Below are 19,702 nucleotides of genomic sequence, written 5' to 3'. Positions count from 1 at the left end.
TTTCTGCTTTATGTTACTTTCCTTGTAGGAAGAATAGTTCTCAATGTGTGACCACATTTAACTCAGTATAACTTTATGTGGGATGTCTTTTATATCTATTTGTTCTTCCTAGACTTCATTTTACAAAATCCTCTGGCTGATGGGAAGGGTTAGTTGACTTTTACATCTTGCACACTGTAGATACTTGATAGGGAATTTGATTTTATCAGTTTACAGATGAAATGTATGCATTAGTTGAATGGTGGTATGAAAAATTCGAGGCTAATTTAAATTCTTGGTGTTGTTTTCGTTTAGAACTAAGCATGAAGTTTCTGGAGAGACAGTGGTGTTTCAAGGAGGAGGCCTTGGCAAAACCCCTGATGGGTAAGTGTGCCAGATCCATTGGTCAGTCACTGTAGACATCTTCTCTCCGTTGGGAAGGGTGCTCACCAGGTTGATTTCCACCCTCGTGGGAGGTGTTGTGTGTTAGTGGAAGAAGAAAATGTCAGTGAAAAAGCCTAGTGTTTTAGATTGGGTTTCCTGGGGGAGCAGACTGAGATGGAGGTGTGTGTGCTGGAAGTTTATTGAAGGGTGCCTGGAGTCGTCACCCTGGGGGACTGAGGAGGCAGGACAGGTCCAGTGGCCGAGGAGGAGGTGACCTGCTGCCCCCGCTTATGAGACCGTGACCCGTCACAGAGCTCTGGGACTGGGCTGGGAGGGCCTGCAGGGACGTCCTGCTCTGTGTCCCCTCCTCAGGTCTTTTCACGCCCTCAGTGACTAGCCGTTGGTGGTGGGCTGCTCTTGGGGAGGACCTGACCTTGGACTGAGGGCAGTTCTGTCAGCTCCCAGCCAGCGGGTCCTCAGGGAGGAATCAGCACGCAGTGCACCTAGTTTTTTGGAGGGACATCTCTACTTGGTGCTTTGGAGTCCACTAGCTTGGCATTTCAAATTAATTCGTAGAGCCTTACCTCTTTTGTCTTATCACTATTCCGTCATGGTTGTACTGTTGCTTTTCCTCTGAAAACCCTCAGGTCCAGCTGCAGCTTGCTGGGCCTTGCTGGGGAGTCCCCAGAGCCCTGCCTCAGGCTGTCTCTCCCGTAGCTCCATGTTTTCACACTGAAGTTGTTTCATTCCACTTACCCTCCCTCTAGACTCCCTCTGAGTTTTAAAAGAAGTGCTCACTTTTCACAAAATAATGAAAAAGATCAGGTAGTTGAGCAAATACAGAGAGAAGTTAACAGGACTTGAAGAAGTTGTTATCAGGATTGGGACGCTGTAGCTTAGAAAAGGTGTAGGGAAGACAGAAGCTGTCTTCAGACGGCTCTCAGGATCCTGAGAGAGACTGGTGCACAGTGTACCAAAGAATTATTGCTGTCTCCTGAGGTGATGAGGGCTCCACCCTCATGGGCATCACAGGTGCCTTAGGTCATTTACCAGCTATTGCTGAGAACTGAAGTAGGTGACTTTTTATATTCTCGTGTCACCCTGGTTCTCTGCCTCTGTGGTAATGAGATAACGCAATATTGGAAATCTAGCGAAAACATAATTTTAAAATGTCCTAGTAATATTGGTAATGTAATTTTTAATAGTCTGGAGGTGGAAAGATACATTACAGCATACTTTTTCATTTTTGTTTTCAAGCCAGGGCCTCTCTACTTACAAGGAGCTTTGTTCTCTGGCAAGTGATCTTAGTCAGCCGGACCTGGTGTATAAATTTATGAATCTAGCCAACCATCACGCAATGTGGAACTCTAGGAAGGTAAGTGGCTATTGCTGGACACTTTATTTTTTTCTTCCCTCCAAATCAAACCTCCTGCATTGGCAGACAGGGACAACTGTTATGCAGTGTGTTTTGTAAAAGTCTGTGATTAGAGAGTTCTAGATCACCACATAGCTGCTATTACTGATTGGTAAAGCTGGACACCCAGTAAATCAGGCTCTATTCAGGGACAAGGATAGCAGGAAGAATTTTGTGATACTTCATATGTGGATATTATATCTGAGCCACTTTGTTATTATTTTTTTAGGGTGCTGCTTTTGGTTTTAATGTAATTGCTACCAGAGCTGGAGAGCAGCTAGCTCCTTTCCTGCCTCAACTAGTTCCTCGTCTTTATCGTTATCAGTTTGATCCCAACCTTGGCATTCGACAGGCCATGACAAGTATTTGGAATGCGCTGGTCACTGACAAGTCAATGGCAAGTATCTGTGAACCCTTGTCCCAGGTTACACATGGCATGTAAACTCATGCTCATCTTCCTTACTACTTTGTGTACTTTTTTGTTTAAACAAACAGACTTTCTTTCATCCCTTGCTTTCTTCCTTCTTTCAAGGTATCAGAGATGCTCATGGCAACATTTATTGAAATCTCAAAAATGGAAACAATCTAAATGTCCATTGGGTGGATGGTTAAGGAAGTGGCAGTGTATCCACACAAATGGAAAACTGTATGTCGATAGTTAACCACCGATGTAGTGGAGAACAGGTCATGGTTCTTGCCTTCAAGGAGTTCATGTAGTTGGGGAGGTAGATAAGGAATCAGGCAATTACCATATTTGGTTTTTTCTCATCTGGCTGCTTCTCATATTCTCCTTCACTGTTAGATATTAGGATTTCTCAGGGCTTGCCTCTGAGTACCGTTGACTCTCTCCACTTTCTCTTTTTAGATGAGCTCCTCAGTTCCAGGGCTTATGTGTCATCTTGATTGTGATGGTTCCCAATCCTTACTTCTGGCCCAGGCACGACTTGTGCTCCTGACTTGTCTATCTCACTGCCTGCTTGACATTGTCACTTGGATGTTGTTTCAAGATACCTTAGACTTAATATGTCCAGAACGGGACTTAAAAAAACAAACTTCCCCCTCTCTTCTCCTCAGCGTTCATTCATTTACCCCAGCTGGGAAACTGGGCATCATCCTTGATTATTGTCTGTCTCACCCTCACCCTCAATTGAATCCAGTAGCAAATTCTGTTGATTCTGCTTCCAAAGTATTTCTCCCTCCCTCCCTTCCCTTCTTCCCTTCTTTCTCTTTCTTTTTCTCTGTTTCTCTCTTTCTTTCTCTCGCTCTCTTTCTCTCTTTTTCTCTTTCTTTCTTTCTTCCTCCCTTCCTCCCTTCCTCCCTTCCTTCCACTGTGTGGTTTGCGGGATCTCATTTCCCTGACCAGGGATCAAACCCGGGCCCACAGCAGTGAAAGCGCTGCATCTTAACCATTGGATCTCCAGGGAATTCCCTCCAGAGTATTTCTTGAATCTATTCTCTTTTTTCCTTATTCCTCCCTGATGAACAGGTTGTCATCTTTCTCTTCTCTTTGCCTTCTTTCATTTAATTACCAATAGTAAAAGTGATTTTTAAAAATGCAAATTGGATTGCATTTTGGGTTAAAATCCTTTGTTGGCTTCCTAGTTCACTTTAAATAAACCCCATGACCCTTACCCTGTCTTTCCATGCCTGGGCATGATGCAGCCCTTTCCTGTCTCCAGTCTGATGCTGGTGGGCACTGGAGGGTTCCACCTTGAGGGTTCGGTGAGTTCTGTTTGCTCTAGGAGAGTACTTGGTACCACTGGGTCAACTTGAGATCTAATAGGTCGAGTTCAGGGCCCAGGCTTAGGCTCGCAAGATGTAAGTGTCACCTCTGTGTGAGTGGAAGGTGAAGCCACGGATGTGGATGAGATCACTATGGAGACTGTCTAGAGACATGGACATAGAAAGACATCAGTTTCTTAAATCTTAGGTGAGTTATTTCCTCCCTGTCTTGGTTTTCTTAAATGTAAGTGAGGATGACAAAACCTCTCCTACCTACAAGAGTAATAGTGGAAAAGCCATAACTCTTGAAGTTCTTTGGATTAGCATAAAAAGTGAATCTACTATCGGTGTGTGTAGTTATTACCAAATGGATAAGTGTATATCAAAACTAAAGAGGCTTAAAAGATTAAATTCGTCTTCATTCTGAACAATCAAGTGCTTCTTTATGTGCCAGACGTGGTGCAGGCTACCAGGGAGGGAAGGACAAGTGAGACACTGTCCCTGCCCTCGAGGCCTCAGTGTGAGGGGGCAGGACAGTTACTGTGCTGTCTGATACAATGTGCTTAAGAAGGTGCCGTGGGAACATAGGGCAGAGTAGGCCAGTCCTGTCTGCAAAGGTGATGCCTGATTTGAATCTTGAACAAGTAGGAGATGGAAGAGGTAGAGGTAGTGTGTGCTAGGGAGTGGAGGTGAGGCAGGACATATAAGAACTTGGGAGCTAGATGGTCCCAGGAGGGCTTCGTATCCACGCCTGGGTGATTGGACTTTATTCTCATGCACTGAGGAAAATAAGAGGATCACGTTTGCATTTCAGGATGATCAGCTGGGCAGCTTTCAGCAACTAAAGTGGGGAGAGAGTTGTGGACTGAGAGGCCTAGGGAGACACTTAGGCTGTTACGTACAGAAACACAGTGTGGTAGAGATGAACCATTTGGTTATTGATGGATTTTGCGTTCTCAGTTTTATCCTTTTGCTTTCATTAGGTGGATAAGTATTTGAAGGAAATTCTTCAAGATTTGGTTAAGAATCTAACCAGCAATATGTGGCGAGTTCGAGAATCCAGGTACCATTTTTGGAAATATAAGACTAGTCAAATAAAATTGAATTTTTTTTCCCTTCAAATTTCCAAGTTTTATACTTTGTGCAAAAGGAATAAGTTAAAACCACTAAAAAGCATATTTCTGGTTGGGTTAGACAGTTAATGATATTTAAGCTCTAGTCAGTGGTTTTCCTAAGTTGTCTTAGTTTTTGTAAGTATGAAATAACAGAAGTAGATCACTTGTTAAATTAGACATCAAGATACATTTATATACTCTCATGACTTTGTAGGGTAGCATTTATTTATACATATATAATTTATGTTTATTCAGTGCCTGCTATATGCTTGGCAGTGTGCTAGGCCCTGGAGGTATATTGGTAAGTAAAAAATGATGTATCATCTTAAAGAGATGATATTATAGTTGTGGGAAGTAGACATTGGATGAGTGCACATGCCATATGCCTGTGGTATGTTTGAGGCACCAAGCAGAGAGTAGTCATTGCCGTTTTGGGGTGAGGGGGTTAAGACTAGAAATATAGGCAGAATCCATATTCTTGTTTGATATGAATGTTTCATAGTAAAATATTGAGCTTTCTTGATCATCTATTTGAAACCAAATTGTTTATTTTCAGCTGTTTAGCTCTGAATGATTTATTGAGAGGAAGACCCCTAGATGACATCATTGATAAACTTCCAGAAATTTGGGAAACTCTCTTTAGAGTACAAGATGATATAAAGGTACTATATACATAAATCTGCATTTATTTATAGAATAGCATAAATTGGAATTGTTAAAATATGTATGTTACATATTTCAAAATTCAATATCCAGACAACTTGTTTTAAAGACCAGAATTTTCCTCCAAAGTTTCAGTTTTGTTTTTTTGGTGTTTTTTTTTGCGGTACGCGGGCCTCTCACTGCTGTGGCCTCTTCCGTTGCGGAGCACAGGCTCCGGACGCGCAGGCTCAGCAGCCATGGCTCACGGGCCCAGCCGCTCTGCGGCATGTGGGATCTTCCCGGACCGGGGCACGAACCCGTGTCCCCTGCATCAGCAGGTGGACTCTCAACCACTGCGCCACCAGGGAAGCCCCAAAGTTTCAGTTTTGATGTGTCTGTGAAGTGGCAAGTTTAGGTATCTTTAGATCTAAATTTAATTAAAGTTAAAAAAGAAAAAAGAAAAAAGGGTAACTACTGCCTGATTTTCTTTTAGTAGAGATCTTGTGATGCTGTTGTGAGGAACAAATAACAGTTTAGAAATAATCCAAAATAACTCTACTTAGATCAGCTTCGTAAGTTGGATCAGTCATTCCCAAATAACGTGACCAGTTTCTCTTTTGCCTCGGCCGTCTAAATTTAAAATTTTTTCATCTTACCATTAAAATTAGGCACTTCAGTTTTTTGCTTTATTCGTCGGAGTTTTTTTTAAGTCTTTCAGAATCTTCACATAAATCTCTATATATTTGCTTTTATAATACATTTAGTTTCTAAATTGTTATACTTAATATCCATATTTTTGTAAGGTCAAAATAGGTTGTATCTAATTTAAAAAACAGTAGTATGGAATGGTAGTATGTTCCTTGACGGGCAAAGAGCCTAGTGAAACACCATTTTTTACCTAGTAATGAAAGTAGGATTTTTCACCAATTTGTGTAGATTTGGAGGCAGTTTACATACACATTTTGGGGTAGATGAGAAGGAAACTCTGACGTTGTATAATGTCATATTTTTCTCATTTTTAGGAATCTGTACGAAAAGCAGCAGAACTAGCTCTGAAAACGCTGAGCAAGGTGAAAACTCTAGTCATACTGGGGCAGGATTCTATGTGACAGTGAAAATTATGACTTATTTTTTTGTCATATAAAGTGACATTTAGTTGCACTGTAACTGGCTTCATGTTACAGCCCATTTCTTAACAATAAATGGGAAACTGGTTGCTATTACATTAGAATGCTAGTATTTTTAACAAAGTGTGTCTCTGGGCTCTTTAAATGGAGAGCTTTCCTAGGCCTTTATATAAGATAGGACTTTCTCTTGACCCTGAAGTACACATTACATTTAGATCAAGCAACATCTATTCTCTTTATTATTGCTACGTTTATATGTTAATCTGCCTTTCATACTTATGAGGTTGGCAACCTTTTTTTTTCTTTTGCGGTACGCGGGCCTCTCACTGCTGTGGCCTCTCCCGTTGCGGAGCGCAGGCTCCGGACGCGCAGGCTCAGCGGCCATGGCTCACGGGCCTAGCCGCTCCGCGGCATGTGGGATCTTCCCGAACCGGGGCACGAACCCGTGTCCCCTGCATCGGCAGGCGGACTCTCAACCACTGCGCCACCAGGGAAGCCCTGGCAGCCTTTTTGAAACTGGTTCCCCACTTGAACTTGATTTCGTGGTATATCAGGGCCTTCTAATGTATTAGAAGGTTTTAAATCCAAGTGTTTCTTATTCCACATTTGTGTTCTTGACCTCTGTGTTATGCTGCCACCCAAAGTTATTGATAATAATACCTTAAGCCTTCTTCAGAGTGCTTTCTAAACATTTTCTCGTTTCATCTTCAACTGTTTCCTGTTTCACAAACTAGAAGACCAAAGCTTAGAAAGTAAAATGCATTACCAAATTTTCTGTTTAGTTATTGGCAGACATAGGACTCAATCCCAGATCATGAGATCTTCTTTTTCTTCCTGTGACTTTCCTGTAGAAAGTAGAGTCACTTACCCTTTTCTATGGATATAGGAAGTAGGAAGTATTTTGTCAGATGAACGCGTTATTGGGTGAGAGGTCAGTATCACTAATTTCCATGCTCTTTGTATGTGAGGTTTGTGTGAAAATGTGTGACCCTGCCAAAGGAGCCGCTGGCCAGAGAACCATTGCTGTCCTCCTGCCCTGCCTTCTGGACAAAGGAGTGATGAGTCCTGTGACAGAAGTTCGAGCCCTCAGGTTTGAATCAGCTGATGAAATTGAATGCATTGGATTTACTTAGTTCTTAGCCACCCAGTAGAAATTGGGTTTCTTTGAACGTTAGATTCTTGAAAGAATGGAGAAATGAGTTGAGGAGAATCCAGTGGGGTGACCCAATAGCAAATGCGAGAAGTGGTGAGTCAGAACACTTTTGCAGAGACATTCTCGTGGGAGCCTTGCTTTTGTCCAGCCTTCTGCCACTCTGCCTCAACCTTGAGTAAAGTGTGTTATTTTCTTGTCATTGGCCTCTGCCCCCAGCAGGCACATCTTCCTATTCTGCTTCCTATTCCTCAGGTCCTTGAGAGCTTGCTTGTTGGTTATACCACTTAGTAATGTTTCACAGATTATTGTGTTTAAAATAAACTGTTTACCGCCTGTGAAATATTCAAGTAGTACACATTTAGATATATATGGCTCTTTTAAGTTAAAATCAGCACTGAAGGATTCTTTTTTTTTTTTTTTTTTTTTTAACCAGAGTGCTATCTGGGAACTTCATCTGTTCCATTTTTTATTTCACCCATGAAATTAGCCCAAATTAATAGTACCAACACTATTTCATGGTAACTGAATAGTTGCTATGGGAAAGCTCTTCTCAGAAGGATTCACCTAACAAATGCAAAGGAATGATAAAATTAGGATATCACCATTTTGCTGTCCTCACTAAGATACTCCAGGTAATGATCATAAGTGGCTCCCGAGTCCACTGGTAAAGGCTGACGGGAGGAGCATTATAATGGATGGTTGGTTCATGCTGACCAAACTTGAACCTGCTGTTCATTCTTTAACAGCACAAAAAAAGATAAGCATCTTGATGTGATGAGACAGGACATGTGAAGACCACCCATGAAAGATTCTTGTTTTTAAAAAAATTGAACTGAACTTGATTTTAGCCTGCAGATCTGTATAAGCTACAGAGGAACCTCTTAAGTGACACCATCAGAATACAAATCAATAGCTTAAAAAAAAGAGGACGGAGAGAGCACTGTTGAAAAAGATTCAAGAAATGCAGTAAATTGCAATGTGTAGATGGACTCTGGATTCGATTTCAGCAAACCAACTCTTACGGACACTTGTGAAGCAATCAGGAAACTTGGATATTAGATGATATGAAAGAAATTCTTAATATTTTTTAGGTGTGAAATGGTATTTTGATTATGATAAAAGGTCTGGGTCTCTTCATGATACACGCAGAAGTTTAGTTAGGGAATACGCTTCAAAATACTACAGTGGCAGGGGGAAAAGTATATGAATGGTCTGTATGTATGGTGGATGCCTAAGTGAGACAGAATTGGCCAAAGGTTGCTGCTTGTTGAACTGGGTGGAGAGCATACAGAATTGCATTTATGATTCTCTTTACTTTCATATATGTGTGAAAATTTCTGTAATAAAAAGTAAAAACAAAAACCAAAAAAAAAACCAACACAGAGCTAAGGCCAGGCTCTGTACCCAAGGGAGTATGTTCCTTAATGCAATAAAGTGCAGAAACTCCTCATGATTAGACCCGTAGGGCTTCTTGCTTTGTTAGAAGGACTCAGGAGTTGTGTTTTGTGTGTCTGTAGCATTAACACCCTCGTGAAGATCAGCAAAAGTGCAGGAGCCATGTTGAAACCACATGCACCAAAACTCATCCCAGCTCTGCTAGAATCCTTAAGTGTCTTGGAGCCTCAAGTTCTCAATTATTTGAGTCTCCGGGCTACAGACCAAGAAAAGGTGAGTTGACAACACAGCCATGTTGGTAATTATCATGAAGGGAGAGTCCTGTTAAGATACTCAACAGGCCTTCCAGGGTCCTTAGACAAACTCCATGACTCAGATGATACTTTCACCACTCTTGAAGCAGCTCAACTTCTATAACCACATGCAGTGTTTCTTTAGTGGGGGCGGAGAGGGCTCATACACTGTTATGTGAAGTGAATGAAAAATGACACTTCCGTCCAAAAAAATACATCAATACATTTATTTAACACGGTTTTTTGTACATGTTTGTTTATTTTCTAGGGGTTGGGTCTGCACCCTCAGAGTCCTCCTATGGACCATTCCTGCTTTGCAAATCAAGAGGATTTGTAGCTAGACTTTTGCATAGTCCCAAATTATTCTGCTCTTTAGGTGTACTGTAGTTCCCTAGTCTCTGATCAGAGTTTTGTTTTGTTCCGTTTTTTTTTAATTACAGATGAAACATTTATTGTGAAAAGTTAAAACAACACGGAAGAGTAGAAAGTATCCCCTAGGAGGCCCCTCTGCTGTGGCAGTACAGTGTCATTTCCTGAGGAGTGCTCACTGCCAGCAGTTCCTGGGTCTTTTTCAAATTCTTTTGTAGTCATAGGCTTCAAAATCAAACAAACATACTAATTTTAAAATAGAATCGGACTGCGAATATTGTTCTGCAACTTGATTTTTGTTTTTAATAAAATACCATGTGTATATATGGATCTATTTCATTCTTTTTAGTGCATGCATAGTATTCTACAGTGAGATTATTTTGAACTTTTGTGTGAGAGATTTTGTGGCATCAGAAGTTATGAATGTTCTGTTTTCTCCACATCTTTGCCAACATTGAATAATACCAGTCTGATAAGCAAGAATCTCATCATTCTAATTTAGTTTCCTATTATTAGTGTTGTCCATTGTCTTTTCGTATTATGTTATCCATTTATAAATATTTCTTCTGTGAGTTGTATGTTTCTACTCTGTGTCTGTTTTTCACTTGTTTATGTTTTTACATTTGTCTTTATTAGAACTGTCAAACTCCTGTTATATGATTGTAAAAGTTTTCTCTCGGTTCACTATTTGGTTTTTAAGTTACCTAAACTATTATATTCTAATCACTTACTCTGTTTTCCCTTTGCCTCTGATATTGCTGTTTCTTCTCCAGTCATCATTCTTTCCTCTTTCAGCAGTAATCTTGCCTTTCCTAGGTTCTCAGCTACTAGGTGTTGAGAATTAGGAAACATAAATTCTAGTCCAAACTTTGCAGCCCTAGGCAAGTCACTTCTGTATGACTAATTTTTCTCACTTACTATGTCTGGATAGTGTCAACCTCTCCTGTACCATAGTTATTTGATTAAAATGCTATTGTATCAATAGATAGGAGGGTCCTTTATAAAGTTAAAACAATACATGTATAAAATTAAAAATCGTGTATTAGATAGAAAATTATTTAGTCTGTTTCTTTATTTAATGGAGGGAGAACCTGAGGCTCAAGAAGGCTGGATAACTTGCTCAGAGCCATACTATGTTATTTTCTAACTGCAGTTAATTTCTAACCGTTGTCTGCATTTCTCACTTACAGTGAGATGCTGCCTCTACATATATATGGTTGAGTGTAGAACAAAAGAAATTTTTTAGACTTGTGTTTGAATTTGTTGTATCTATATATTATTTTTTAAAATATTCCTTAATTTGTCAGTAAAGCCCAATTTGAGTGTGTGGAGGTTCTTCTTTTATTTTGGCCGTGCCATGTGCAGCTTGTGGGATCCTAGTTCCCTGACCAGGGATCAAACCCATGCCCTCAGCAGTGAAAACCGCAGAGTCCTAACCACTGGGCCGCCAGGGAATACCCTGGAGGTTCTTCTTAATTGATTGAATGTGCTTGCATTTGTGTTCTCAGGCTGCGATGGACAGTGCCCGACTCAGTGCTGCCAAATCCTCTCCCATGATGGAGACAATCAACATGGTAAGTGCCTCACGTAACGAGAACATTTACGTTTGCTTACCTTAGAGTGTAGTTGTTCAAAGTCTTCAGGTTACATTAAATGAAGTAGAGGTTTAAGGGATGAGTCAAGGCAGCTGTTGTGACTCTAGTTTTTTCTTAGTATAGTTCTTTTTTCTTTTCCTGTATTACTAAATGGAATACTTTCCCCAATACTAGATTGCATTAGTCCAGATTTGTGTTACACAGGAGAACAATATATTAAAAGGTCTGCCTATAAATCTGTATATCTTTTGGCCTGCCTATTTAGAAAGTTCGGATACTTGTCTCTGCCTGAGCATTGTTTCTGGGAGGACCTAGGAAGGTGTAAGCTGGAGGTGTTAGTGAAGTAGGAAGCATAAAAGGTAGGGAGAGAGAACTGAGCAATGTTGGTAGGTTGTTCAGTTAAAGGAAGGGGATTTGCAGAAAAGAGCTGCTTGGCACCAAGTTTCGAAATTCCAATGTTTCTGGAATCGTGGGTTAAAGAGTCTCTAAGGTCACAAAAGCCGACTCTGCTGTGCATGCCCTGGAGTGGTTAAATGAGAGCTTGTGAGCTACTGGAAATTGTTTTGATGGGCAGATCACAGGACTAGACAAGAGAAGAAGGAATTTTTTTAGTGCTTACTGGGGAACTATTACCAAAATATGGTCTAAGGATGTCTTCGTTGGATTATGAGGGCAAAAGAAAGCTTAAAGAAATAGGAATAGTTAGCAAGCACCTTATAGATATGCTCATCAGTAATAGAATATACGTCATTACATTTTCAAAAGTATAGTATAGCAAATTCAGCTAAGAAGTCAACTTTAATCAGGTGGCTTGATAGGGCAGGCCCACGGAAGAAGGTCAGTTTTAATCTAGGTCTTTTACACTAAACATGGATTGTTAAAGAAGAAGTAGGCCCAGAGAGATCCTCTCTTCTTGGGTACTCATTATTTATTTTCTCCTTTATAAATCAATGTTTTTTTATTATTTTTGTTTTGTTTTTAATGTTGATCCACTGATGAATGGTTTTCTTGTTTGTAGCATAATGATTTTAACATTGAAATTGGAGTAAAATCAAACCAGTGGTTTTTGCACTTCATGTCAAAACCAGTTGGGTACATAGTTGACGTGGGCAGTTTTTAATTGAAGATGTGATACTGACTTAATTATTTGCTAAGGTTAACTTTATATTTATTCTCTTCCAAAAGTGCCTGCAGTATCTTGATGTGTCGGTGCTGGGTGAGCTAGTTCCTAGGTTATGTGAACTGATCAGAAGTGGTGTAGGTCTTGGAACTAAGGTAAGCAAGTGTATTTTTCATAAGAGGAATTTGCATCTTCATTAGTTTGGGCCACAAAAATAGAACAGCCGTCATGTGTGAAATTCATTTTTTTTTTCTTAAAACCTGACTTTATTTTATGTTAACTATTTTGTTTCTATGACTGCACTAATAACTTAAAACATGTAACTCATTCAGAATATAAAACATGTGACTTATATTCAGTAAACATTGTCTTACTTTTTTAGTGGAATCATTTCTGTCCCCTGGTTGCCAGGTACATGCCCTCTGGGTCCTCGTTCATAATCAGTTATTAGTGGAAATGCTCATCCAGTTACCAAGTCATGGTTGCTTAAGGTGGTGATGAGCATTTTTCACAGAGGAATCAGTAGGTATTTAGAGGGAAAAATGTCTTCCTTTCCAAGATGTTTCAAGGATCAGATCCCACACCGTACACTTTGAAAACAAACAACTCACGTTTATTTCTCCTGACAAAATTAACATTTACTTGTATTTTAAAATCTTAGCATTTATAGATCAGGAGAAAGTTAAAAGTTGTCCGTAAGTTTACCACCCATAGGTTAATTGCTGTTGATATTCCGAAATGTTTCCTTCTGGTCTCTTTCTGTGCATGTGTCTTCTACGATGTCCTCTCTAATGGCCATATACTCTCTCATGTGGCTGAAACATCATTTATTTTAACCCATCAAGGAATACCTGATTTGTTTTCAGCTTTTTTGATACTAAACAAAGCGCTGTGATGAATGGTTTTGGACACATCTGAAGCTGCTTCCTTTGGTTAAATTCCTAGAACGGGAAATGTTAGAACAAGGATGGACAGGATGACATGTTGCCCTCCCAAAAGATTGTACGAGTCTCCTTCTCGCTTGCAATGTATGAGAGCAGTGTATACTTGCAGCAAGACCTCTGCAGGAAGTCTTGAAGGAAATCTTTGTGTTAATAGTTTAAAATAAGAGTTTTACTCTTTCTAGATAGAATCTTGGAGGGGCTGTAAGGCTTTGTGTATTTCTTTAAATCTTTGACTCCTAAAACCAAGGGTTTGATAGAACATTGTGACCATCAAATTTAGACCTTTGCCTTTGTAACCCTGTAGGGAGGCTGTGCCAGTGTCATTGTGTCATTAACCACTCAGTGTCCCCAGGACCTAACACCTTACTCAGGTGAGTTTGTCAAAACCACTGGGGTGATGTTTTTGTATGGCCATGTCTTGTGTGACAAGGTTTTAAAGGGAAAAACAGTGATCATTCAGACATGCTTGTGGTATCGTGTACTTTTTCTTCCCTCAAACTCTCCCACTTCTACCTTTATCTCTGTTTGCAAGAGGTACAGGATGATCAAGCTTAGCAAGTTTTTACTGTTTTATAAGTGTTTATTTCTTGGTGGTATAAGGAGGTGAGAGTATCTGCTATTCTGTACTGTATAAATGGTTTATTACCATTTATATTTAATTTTACATCAGCATTTTTCTTTTCTTGAATTGGCTTCTAGATGGGGCTGATGAACTTTATGTACCTAACTCTTGTTTTTGCAACTGTCCCCATAATAGTCTAGATTAATTAATTAATAACAGAGTAATTTTTAATTTTATACCAGGCAAAGAGAAGCAAATGGATATACAAATGTAACATGGAAGGGTTCTAGACTACTATGGAATAAATCAGATATTAATTATAGGGTTAAGTTTGTTTTGGTCCTACGAACAGAGCAGAGCATTTGGTCAGCCAAGTATCAGATTTTTCTTCTTTGTTTCCACTAGGTAAACTCATGAGTGCTTTGCTTAGTGGCCTGACAGATCGGAATGGTGTAATTCAGAAATCCTGTGCATTTGCCATGGGCCATTTAGTTCGGGTGAGTTGAATTTCTTACTTAGTTAAGTAAGTATACTTTGATAATTATGAAGAACTGACCAGGATTGTTTCTCTTCCAGACGTCACGGGATAGCAGCACGGAGAAACTCCTGCAGAAACTCAATGGCTGGTATATGGAGAAAGAAGGTACCTTTTTTCTCCCTACTTAAATTATTGTTAAGTTAGATGTAAACAACCTAATGAAACAATACAAATCAGGTCTTACCCTTTCTGATTTTATGTGGTTTGCTAGGAACATTTCTGATTGATTTTACTGGTTTCTTTTGCTGTGGTACAAGTCGAGCAGTGGTCTGTTTTTTGTTTTGTTTTTTTGCGGTACACGGGCCTCTCACTGTTGTGGCCTCTCCCTTTGCGGAGCACGGGCTCCGGACGCGCAGGCTCAGCAGCCATGGCTCACGGGCCCAGCCGCTCCGCGGCATGTGGGATCTTCCCGGACCGGGGCACGAACCCGTGTCCCCTGCATCGGCAGGCGGACCCTCAACCACTGCGCCACCAGGGAAGCCCAGAGCAGTGATCTGTTTTGATCAGTTACCCTAAACACAGTAAGTGTCATAAAGATTGTTTTTTTCTGCTTCTCTTTAGAACCCATCTACAAGACCTCTTGTGCTCTGACTGTTCATGCTATTGGACGGTACAGCCCTGATGTACTGAAGAACCATGCCAAAGAAGTTCTGCCTTTGGCATTCCTAGGCATGCATGAAATTGCTGATGAGGAGAAAGCAGAAAAAGAAGAATGTAATTTATGGACTGAAGTGTGGCAGGAAAATGTACCTGGTTAGTAAACAGTGCCTGTGAATTAAACCTGTTTCTTAAGAACCACAGTTGAAATTTTTAACTCATATTTTTTTATTCATAAACTTCTGTAGTTACTTTCCCGGGACCTTAACAATGTGTGTCCCATTGGGTTCTCAGCCCATCCACATTTCCAAGTTCTCAGGCTGGCGCTCAGAGCTCTCATTGCTGCCCATATGAGAGAATAGAAACTGCCCAAGCGATGCAGAGCTTTGCTTATTTCAGTTGAGAATGAACAGTGATTTTCGTGTTGCCTTGAGTATTATTTTAGAGTAGTGCTTCTCCACTCTGCTCTTCATCTTGACACACGTTAATGGACGAGAGCCCTCCCGTGGACATATCCAAGTTCATAAGGTCCTGCTGTTGTCAAGATTTCTCACACCACCACCCACTTTCTCTCCCTTGCAGAGAGCGATGTGATGTAACCATTGAGAATCACTGCTTTAGACTGACGGTCACTGACTTTTATTCCAGACTTAGAAAAATCAGTTAGTTTACATATATATACACACATATACACACACACACACATATATATATATGTAATTTTTTGGTCACTTAAGAGTTGCTTTTAATTTTGTTTTAGGTTCCTTTGGTGGCATTCGGTTATACCTGCAGGAGTTGATTACTATCACCCAGAAGGCTTTACAGTCTCAGTCCTGGAAAATGAAAGCCCAGGGTGCAATTGCCATGGCATCAATTGCAAAACAAACCAGCTCCCTGGTACCTCCGTATCTGGGAATGATACTGACCGCATTACTGCAAGGCCTAGCTGGACGAACATGGGCAGGAAAGGTAAAGGAACCATTCATGCCCAGTTAAATTTAAGGTATCCTTAAAGGATTATGACTTCATCTTTCATTTTCTATAAAAATTAGAATGTTGTTTTGTGGGACATCAGATGGGTTGTTTTTGTAAAGCAGATTTCTTAGGCAGTTGGGAAGCTTTGGGTAAACTTTGCCTGATTAAATGTGATATTTCATCAAAGTATAACCCACGTGTCCTTGAATACTGCACAGTAATGCTGGAGGTTAATTTTTATTTATCATGTTCATCTTTCCAAGAGAAGTCTTAAACCAAGTGGTCACCCTTTTGTCCCTGTTGATCTCATGAACAGATCAGAATTTGGGCATATGTGAAATTGAGTAGCAAGGCAAGCTGTGTCTAAACCCCGGGCTGAGGATGCCCATCTCTGGGGCCTCTGAATTAGTAAAAGTCATTTTTTATACAAGGGTGATGGTGGGTTATACACAGTGACTACTCAGTGGGGAGCGCGAGACTGTGGCATCACGTACAGTCTGGTTGACGTGGTAGAAGCCAGTAGTGGCCAGTTCAGAACTGTAGACGAAGTACGGGTCTAGGAGTCAGATACAGTTCTGATTCCATTGTGGACGCTTCTGCCTCTGTGACCTTGGACAAGTTAGTTCTCTAGGCTTTATGAAATGGAGAGGAAGACAGTTACCCTGCTTCCGTGGTTTGGAGTAAAACTCTGTGGATGTGCTTGTTAAACAGTTAAGTGTGTCAAAGATATGGTGACTCTGGTTAATTTTTGTTGTCATAATTTTTAAAAATTTATGAGGTAATTATAGTCATGTACAGCATATGTAAATGACACGTTTGCTTAATAGTGTTTCCTCATCTTTCAACCCTTTAGGAAGAACTGTTGAAAGCCATTGCCTGTGTGGTGACAGCTTGCAGGTAAATGTTCCTTCAGTGAAGATGCCATTTCTTACACTGCACCTGAAAGCTGCAGCCTTTATTAACTGTTGTGATGCTTTTGTATGGATCCTGCAGTGCAGAGCTGGAGAAGCCTGTGCCCAGTCAGCCTGGCACCGGTGAAATCCTCCAGGCTGTTCTGAAGGAGTGTTGCAAAGAGAATCCCAAATACAAGATTGCAGCAATCAGCTGTGCAGGGGATGTCTTAAAGGCCACCAAAGAAGACAGATTCCAGGAGTTTGCTGACATTGTCATACCTCTCATCAAGAAGGTAATGATCGCCATATCCTTTCAGGTCTGGTTTATACTTTAAAAAAATTTTAAAAATTAAAAAAAAAAGAAAGAAGGAAGAGATTTTCCTGTGTCCTGTTTGCATATTTTAGGAGGGTTCATGTAGCTGCATATAGCAGAAAAATCCCCAAATACCATGGCTTCACACAAGGTAGGCGTTAGTCTCTCACAGGAGAGTTTAGGGAGTCTGGCTCTTTGCAGCTCCTGGCTCTGCCTTCCCTGGGGTGTGGCCATTGTCTTCACGGCCCACCGTGTATCTGCGTTCCAGGTGGGTGATGGCAGAGGAGATGAAGAAAGGATCAAAGTAGGTATGTCGGTTCTCTCTTAAGGAGAGTTCCTGGAAGCTGCTACAGGGCCCTTTCACTTCTATCCCACTGGCCAGCGCTTAGCCGGGTGGCCACAGCTGGCTGCAGGTGAGGCTGGGAATAGTAGTCTTCATTCTAGGTATCCGTTTCCCCTCCATGGGAGAAGGGTAGCTGTTTTTTGTTTTTTGTTTTTTTAAAAAAGCAGAATGATGACTTTGTTGCAAGGGTTTCATCCTGCGAGCCGGGAACCTCAAGGCCGTGGGAGCGGTGAGTTCCTGAGAGTGGTGTTGGAGTGGGCGAACAGTCCCTGTCTTGCTTCTGATACGCTCTGCCTTGAAAGCGTGTGCTGCAGCCACCCCAGGCACCCCAGAGTGAAGATAGACTCTGCCACATGCTGGGGGACTTTGATCAAAAGCAGACTTTGGTTTCATTTGGAAAATGAAGTGCTCGTTTTTAAAGGTTGGGCACTGGTTCAAAGAAAGAAGAGTATGGTTTACCTACTTACTTTTTTGTGAAACATGAAAATTTTTAAATAGCGTTCTCATTCTGTTTCTTGTGTTGCTGCTAATTTGCTGTTGTAAAAAAGCTGTTTAAATAATTTCTGTTAAGAGGGAGGGGATCTGGGGACATATGTATGCATGTGGCTGATTCACTTTGTTGTACAACAGAAACTAACACAGTATTGTGAAGCAATTATACTCCAATAAAGATTCGTAAAAAAAATAAAAACAGTGAGAAAAATAAATTCAAAGTAAAATAATTAACTATCAAAAAAAATTTCTGTTACATACATAACGATAGTGTATGGATTTGGCAGTCTGTATCATCAGCTTGCTGGACAAGTCACTTCTCTGCCTGTTTCCATATCTTATTAAGAAGGAGTTTGGATTTAGATTATTACCGGGTTCTTCCTCCTTTAATTCTGTGATTCTAATGCAAGTCTTTTTTATGTTGTGCTCAAAATACTACATATATGGTATTTTTTTTCACCTTTGCTTACAGATTCCTTTAGAGGATTTCCGAAATTTATTGGAGCGGTGTAGTACTCCTGTTACAAAATCTTTTTACAAATAGGAAAACTCATGGTAGAGACTGTAGCATTTAATTCTTGGTTAACATCTCCTACTCTGGTACCCTGATTGTTTTAATAGTATGCCTGTAACTTTGAAGGAAAAAAAAATTAAAATTTGCTTTCCTTTTTTTTGACATGTCCTAGAACTCACCTGAAAGCATTGGAGTCCAGACAACCAAAAATGAAGATGAGAATGAGAAGGAAAAGGAGCTCCAGCTGGAATCTCTGCTGGGAGCCTTTGAGGGCCTGGGCAAAGCCTGGCCCCGAAATGTGGAGACCCAACGTAAGCAGCAGAACCTGCCTTTGAAGAAGTGCTGTGGCCAGGGGTTACTTCATGACAGCGAAGGTGCTCCGTGTGACGAGTTATAGCTGCCGTTTCTTGTAGAGCCCAACTGATTAACGGCGAGAATCATCCAGTATAAATTTTACTCCTGCGTTGGCAGATAATCTCATTGTTTGTTTGCTAGGGTTGCTGTAACATATAGTACAACAGACTGGGTGACTTCAACCAGGGAACTGTATTTTCTCACAATTCTGGAGACTAGAAGTCTGAGATCAAGGTGTCAACAGTGTTGGTTTCTTTTGAGCCTTGTCTCCTTGGCTTGTAAATGGCCATCTGTGTCTCTGTGTCCAGTACATTCTTATAAGGACACCTGTCGTCTTGGGTTAGGGCCCACCCTAATGGTCTCTTTAAAACCCTGTCTCCCAACTCAGTCACATTCTGAGGTACTTGGGGGTTAGGATGTCAACATGTGAGTCTGTGGGACACAGCTCAGCCCATAACAACCATGATACATTTTATGTAGATAGTTTGACTACAAAAAGAACTCTTTCACTCTTCTTTATGGTGCTGTATTCAGAGGAATCCACAGAACTTATGAGTGGGGTCTCTTCATCTCAGAATTAATGGCCTTGTTGCCAAACCTTCAATAAGCAAATGAAGTCTGTATTTCCCTGAGAAACTTGAAACTTTCTGAGAGTTTTTCAATTGAACATATCTTTCCAAAGGATTAAGTAAATAAACAGTAAACCTTTATTGTTGGATTGGGCTGTAGTTAGTAGGAGTTTGTCTTGTGTTGGTTCCTGCAGGGCATCCTACATCTTATTATTCATGAATGTTATGAAAAGTATTGTTGACTGTGATTGGAGGTTTCTAAAATCAGACTCAAAGATTGTCTCTGAGCCTTGCCATCCT

At 40.6% G+C, this 19,702-nt stretch overlaps 1 protein-coding gene across 8 annotated transcripts in view; it reads left to right on the top strand.

Moving 5' to 3' along the window:
• The window catches only part of ECPAS (Ecm29 proteasome adaptor and scaffold), a 98,376-nt gene that overhangs the window by 73,164 nt on the left and 5,510 nt on the right, over nt 1–19,702 (top strand). For 7 of the 8 annotated variants that reach the window (XM_022579067.3, XM_022579065.3, XM_022579063.3 and 4 more), the window contains 18 exons: nt 295–363; nt 1,621–1,738; nt 2,007–2,174; nt 4,483–4,562; nt 5,171–5,276; nt 6,279–6,326; nt 7,352–7,473; nt 9,054–9,204; nt 11,102–11,167; nt 12,374–12,463; nt 13,557–13,623; nt 14,220–14,311; nt 14,391–14,457; nt 14,914–15,105; nt 15,710–15,918; nt 16,778–16,821; nt 16,918–17,110; nt 18,652–18,790. In XM_022579067.3, coding sequence (XP_022434775.1) covers nt 295–363; nt 1,621–1,738; nt 2,007–2,174; nt 4,483–4,562; nt 5,171–5,276; nt 6,279–6,326; nt 7,352–7,473; nt 9,054–9,204; nt 11,102–11,167; nt 12,374–12,463; nt 13,557–13,623; nt 14,220–14,311; nt 14,391–14,457; nt 14,914–15,105; nt 15,710–15,918; nt 16,778–16,821; nt 16,918–17,110; nt 18,652–18,790 — 2,021 coding nt within the window. Of the gene's footprint in view, nt 1–294; nt 364–1,620; nt 1,739–2,006; nt 2,175–4,482; nt 4,563–5,170; nt 5,277–6,278; nt 6,327–7,351; nt 7,474–9,053; nt 9,205–11,101; nt 11,168–12,373; nt 12,464–13,556; nt 13,624–14,219; nt 14,312–14,390; nt 14,458–14,913; nt 15,106–15,709; nt 15,953–16,777; nt 16,822–16,917; nt 17,111–18,651; nt 18,791–19,702 lie in introns of those variants that run through there. The other variant, XM_089913581.1, reaches the window with a different exon arrangement.

The sequence above is a fragment of the Delphinapterus leucas genome, chromosome 6, assembly GCF_059928025.1.
Source record: "Delphinapterus leucas isolate spDelLeu-1000000601 "Yukka" chromosome 6, BTC_Dleu_Yukka2, whole genome shotgun sequence".
Classification (NCBI taxonomy): domain Eukaryota; kingdom Metazoa; phylum Chordata; class Mammalia; order Artiodactyla; family Monodontidae; genus Delphinapterus; species Delphinapterus leucas.
This window is presented reverse-complemented; position numbering and strand designations above follow the sequence as displayed.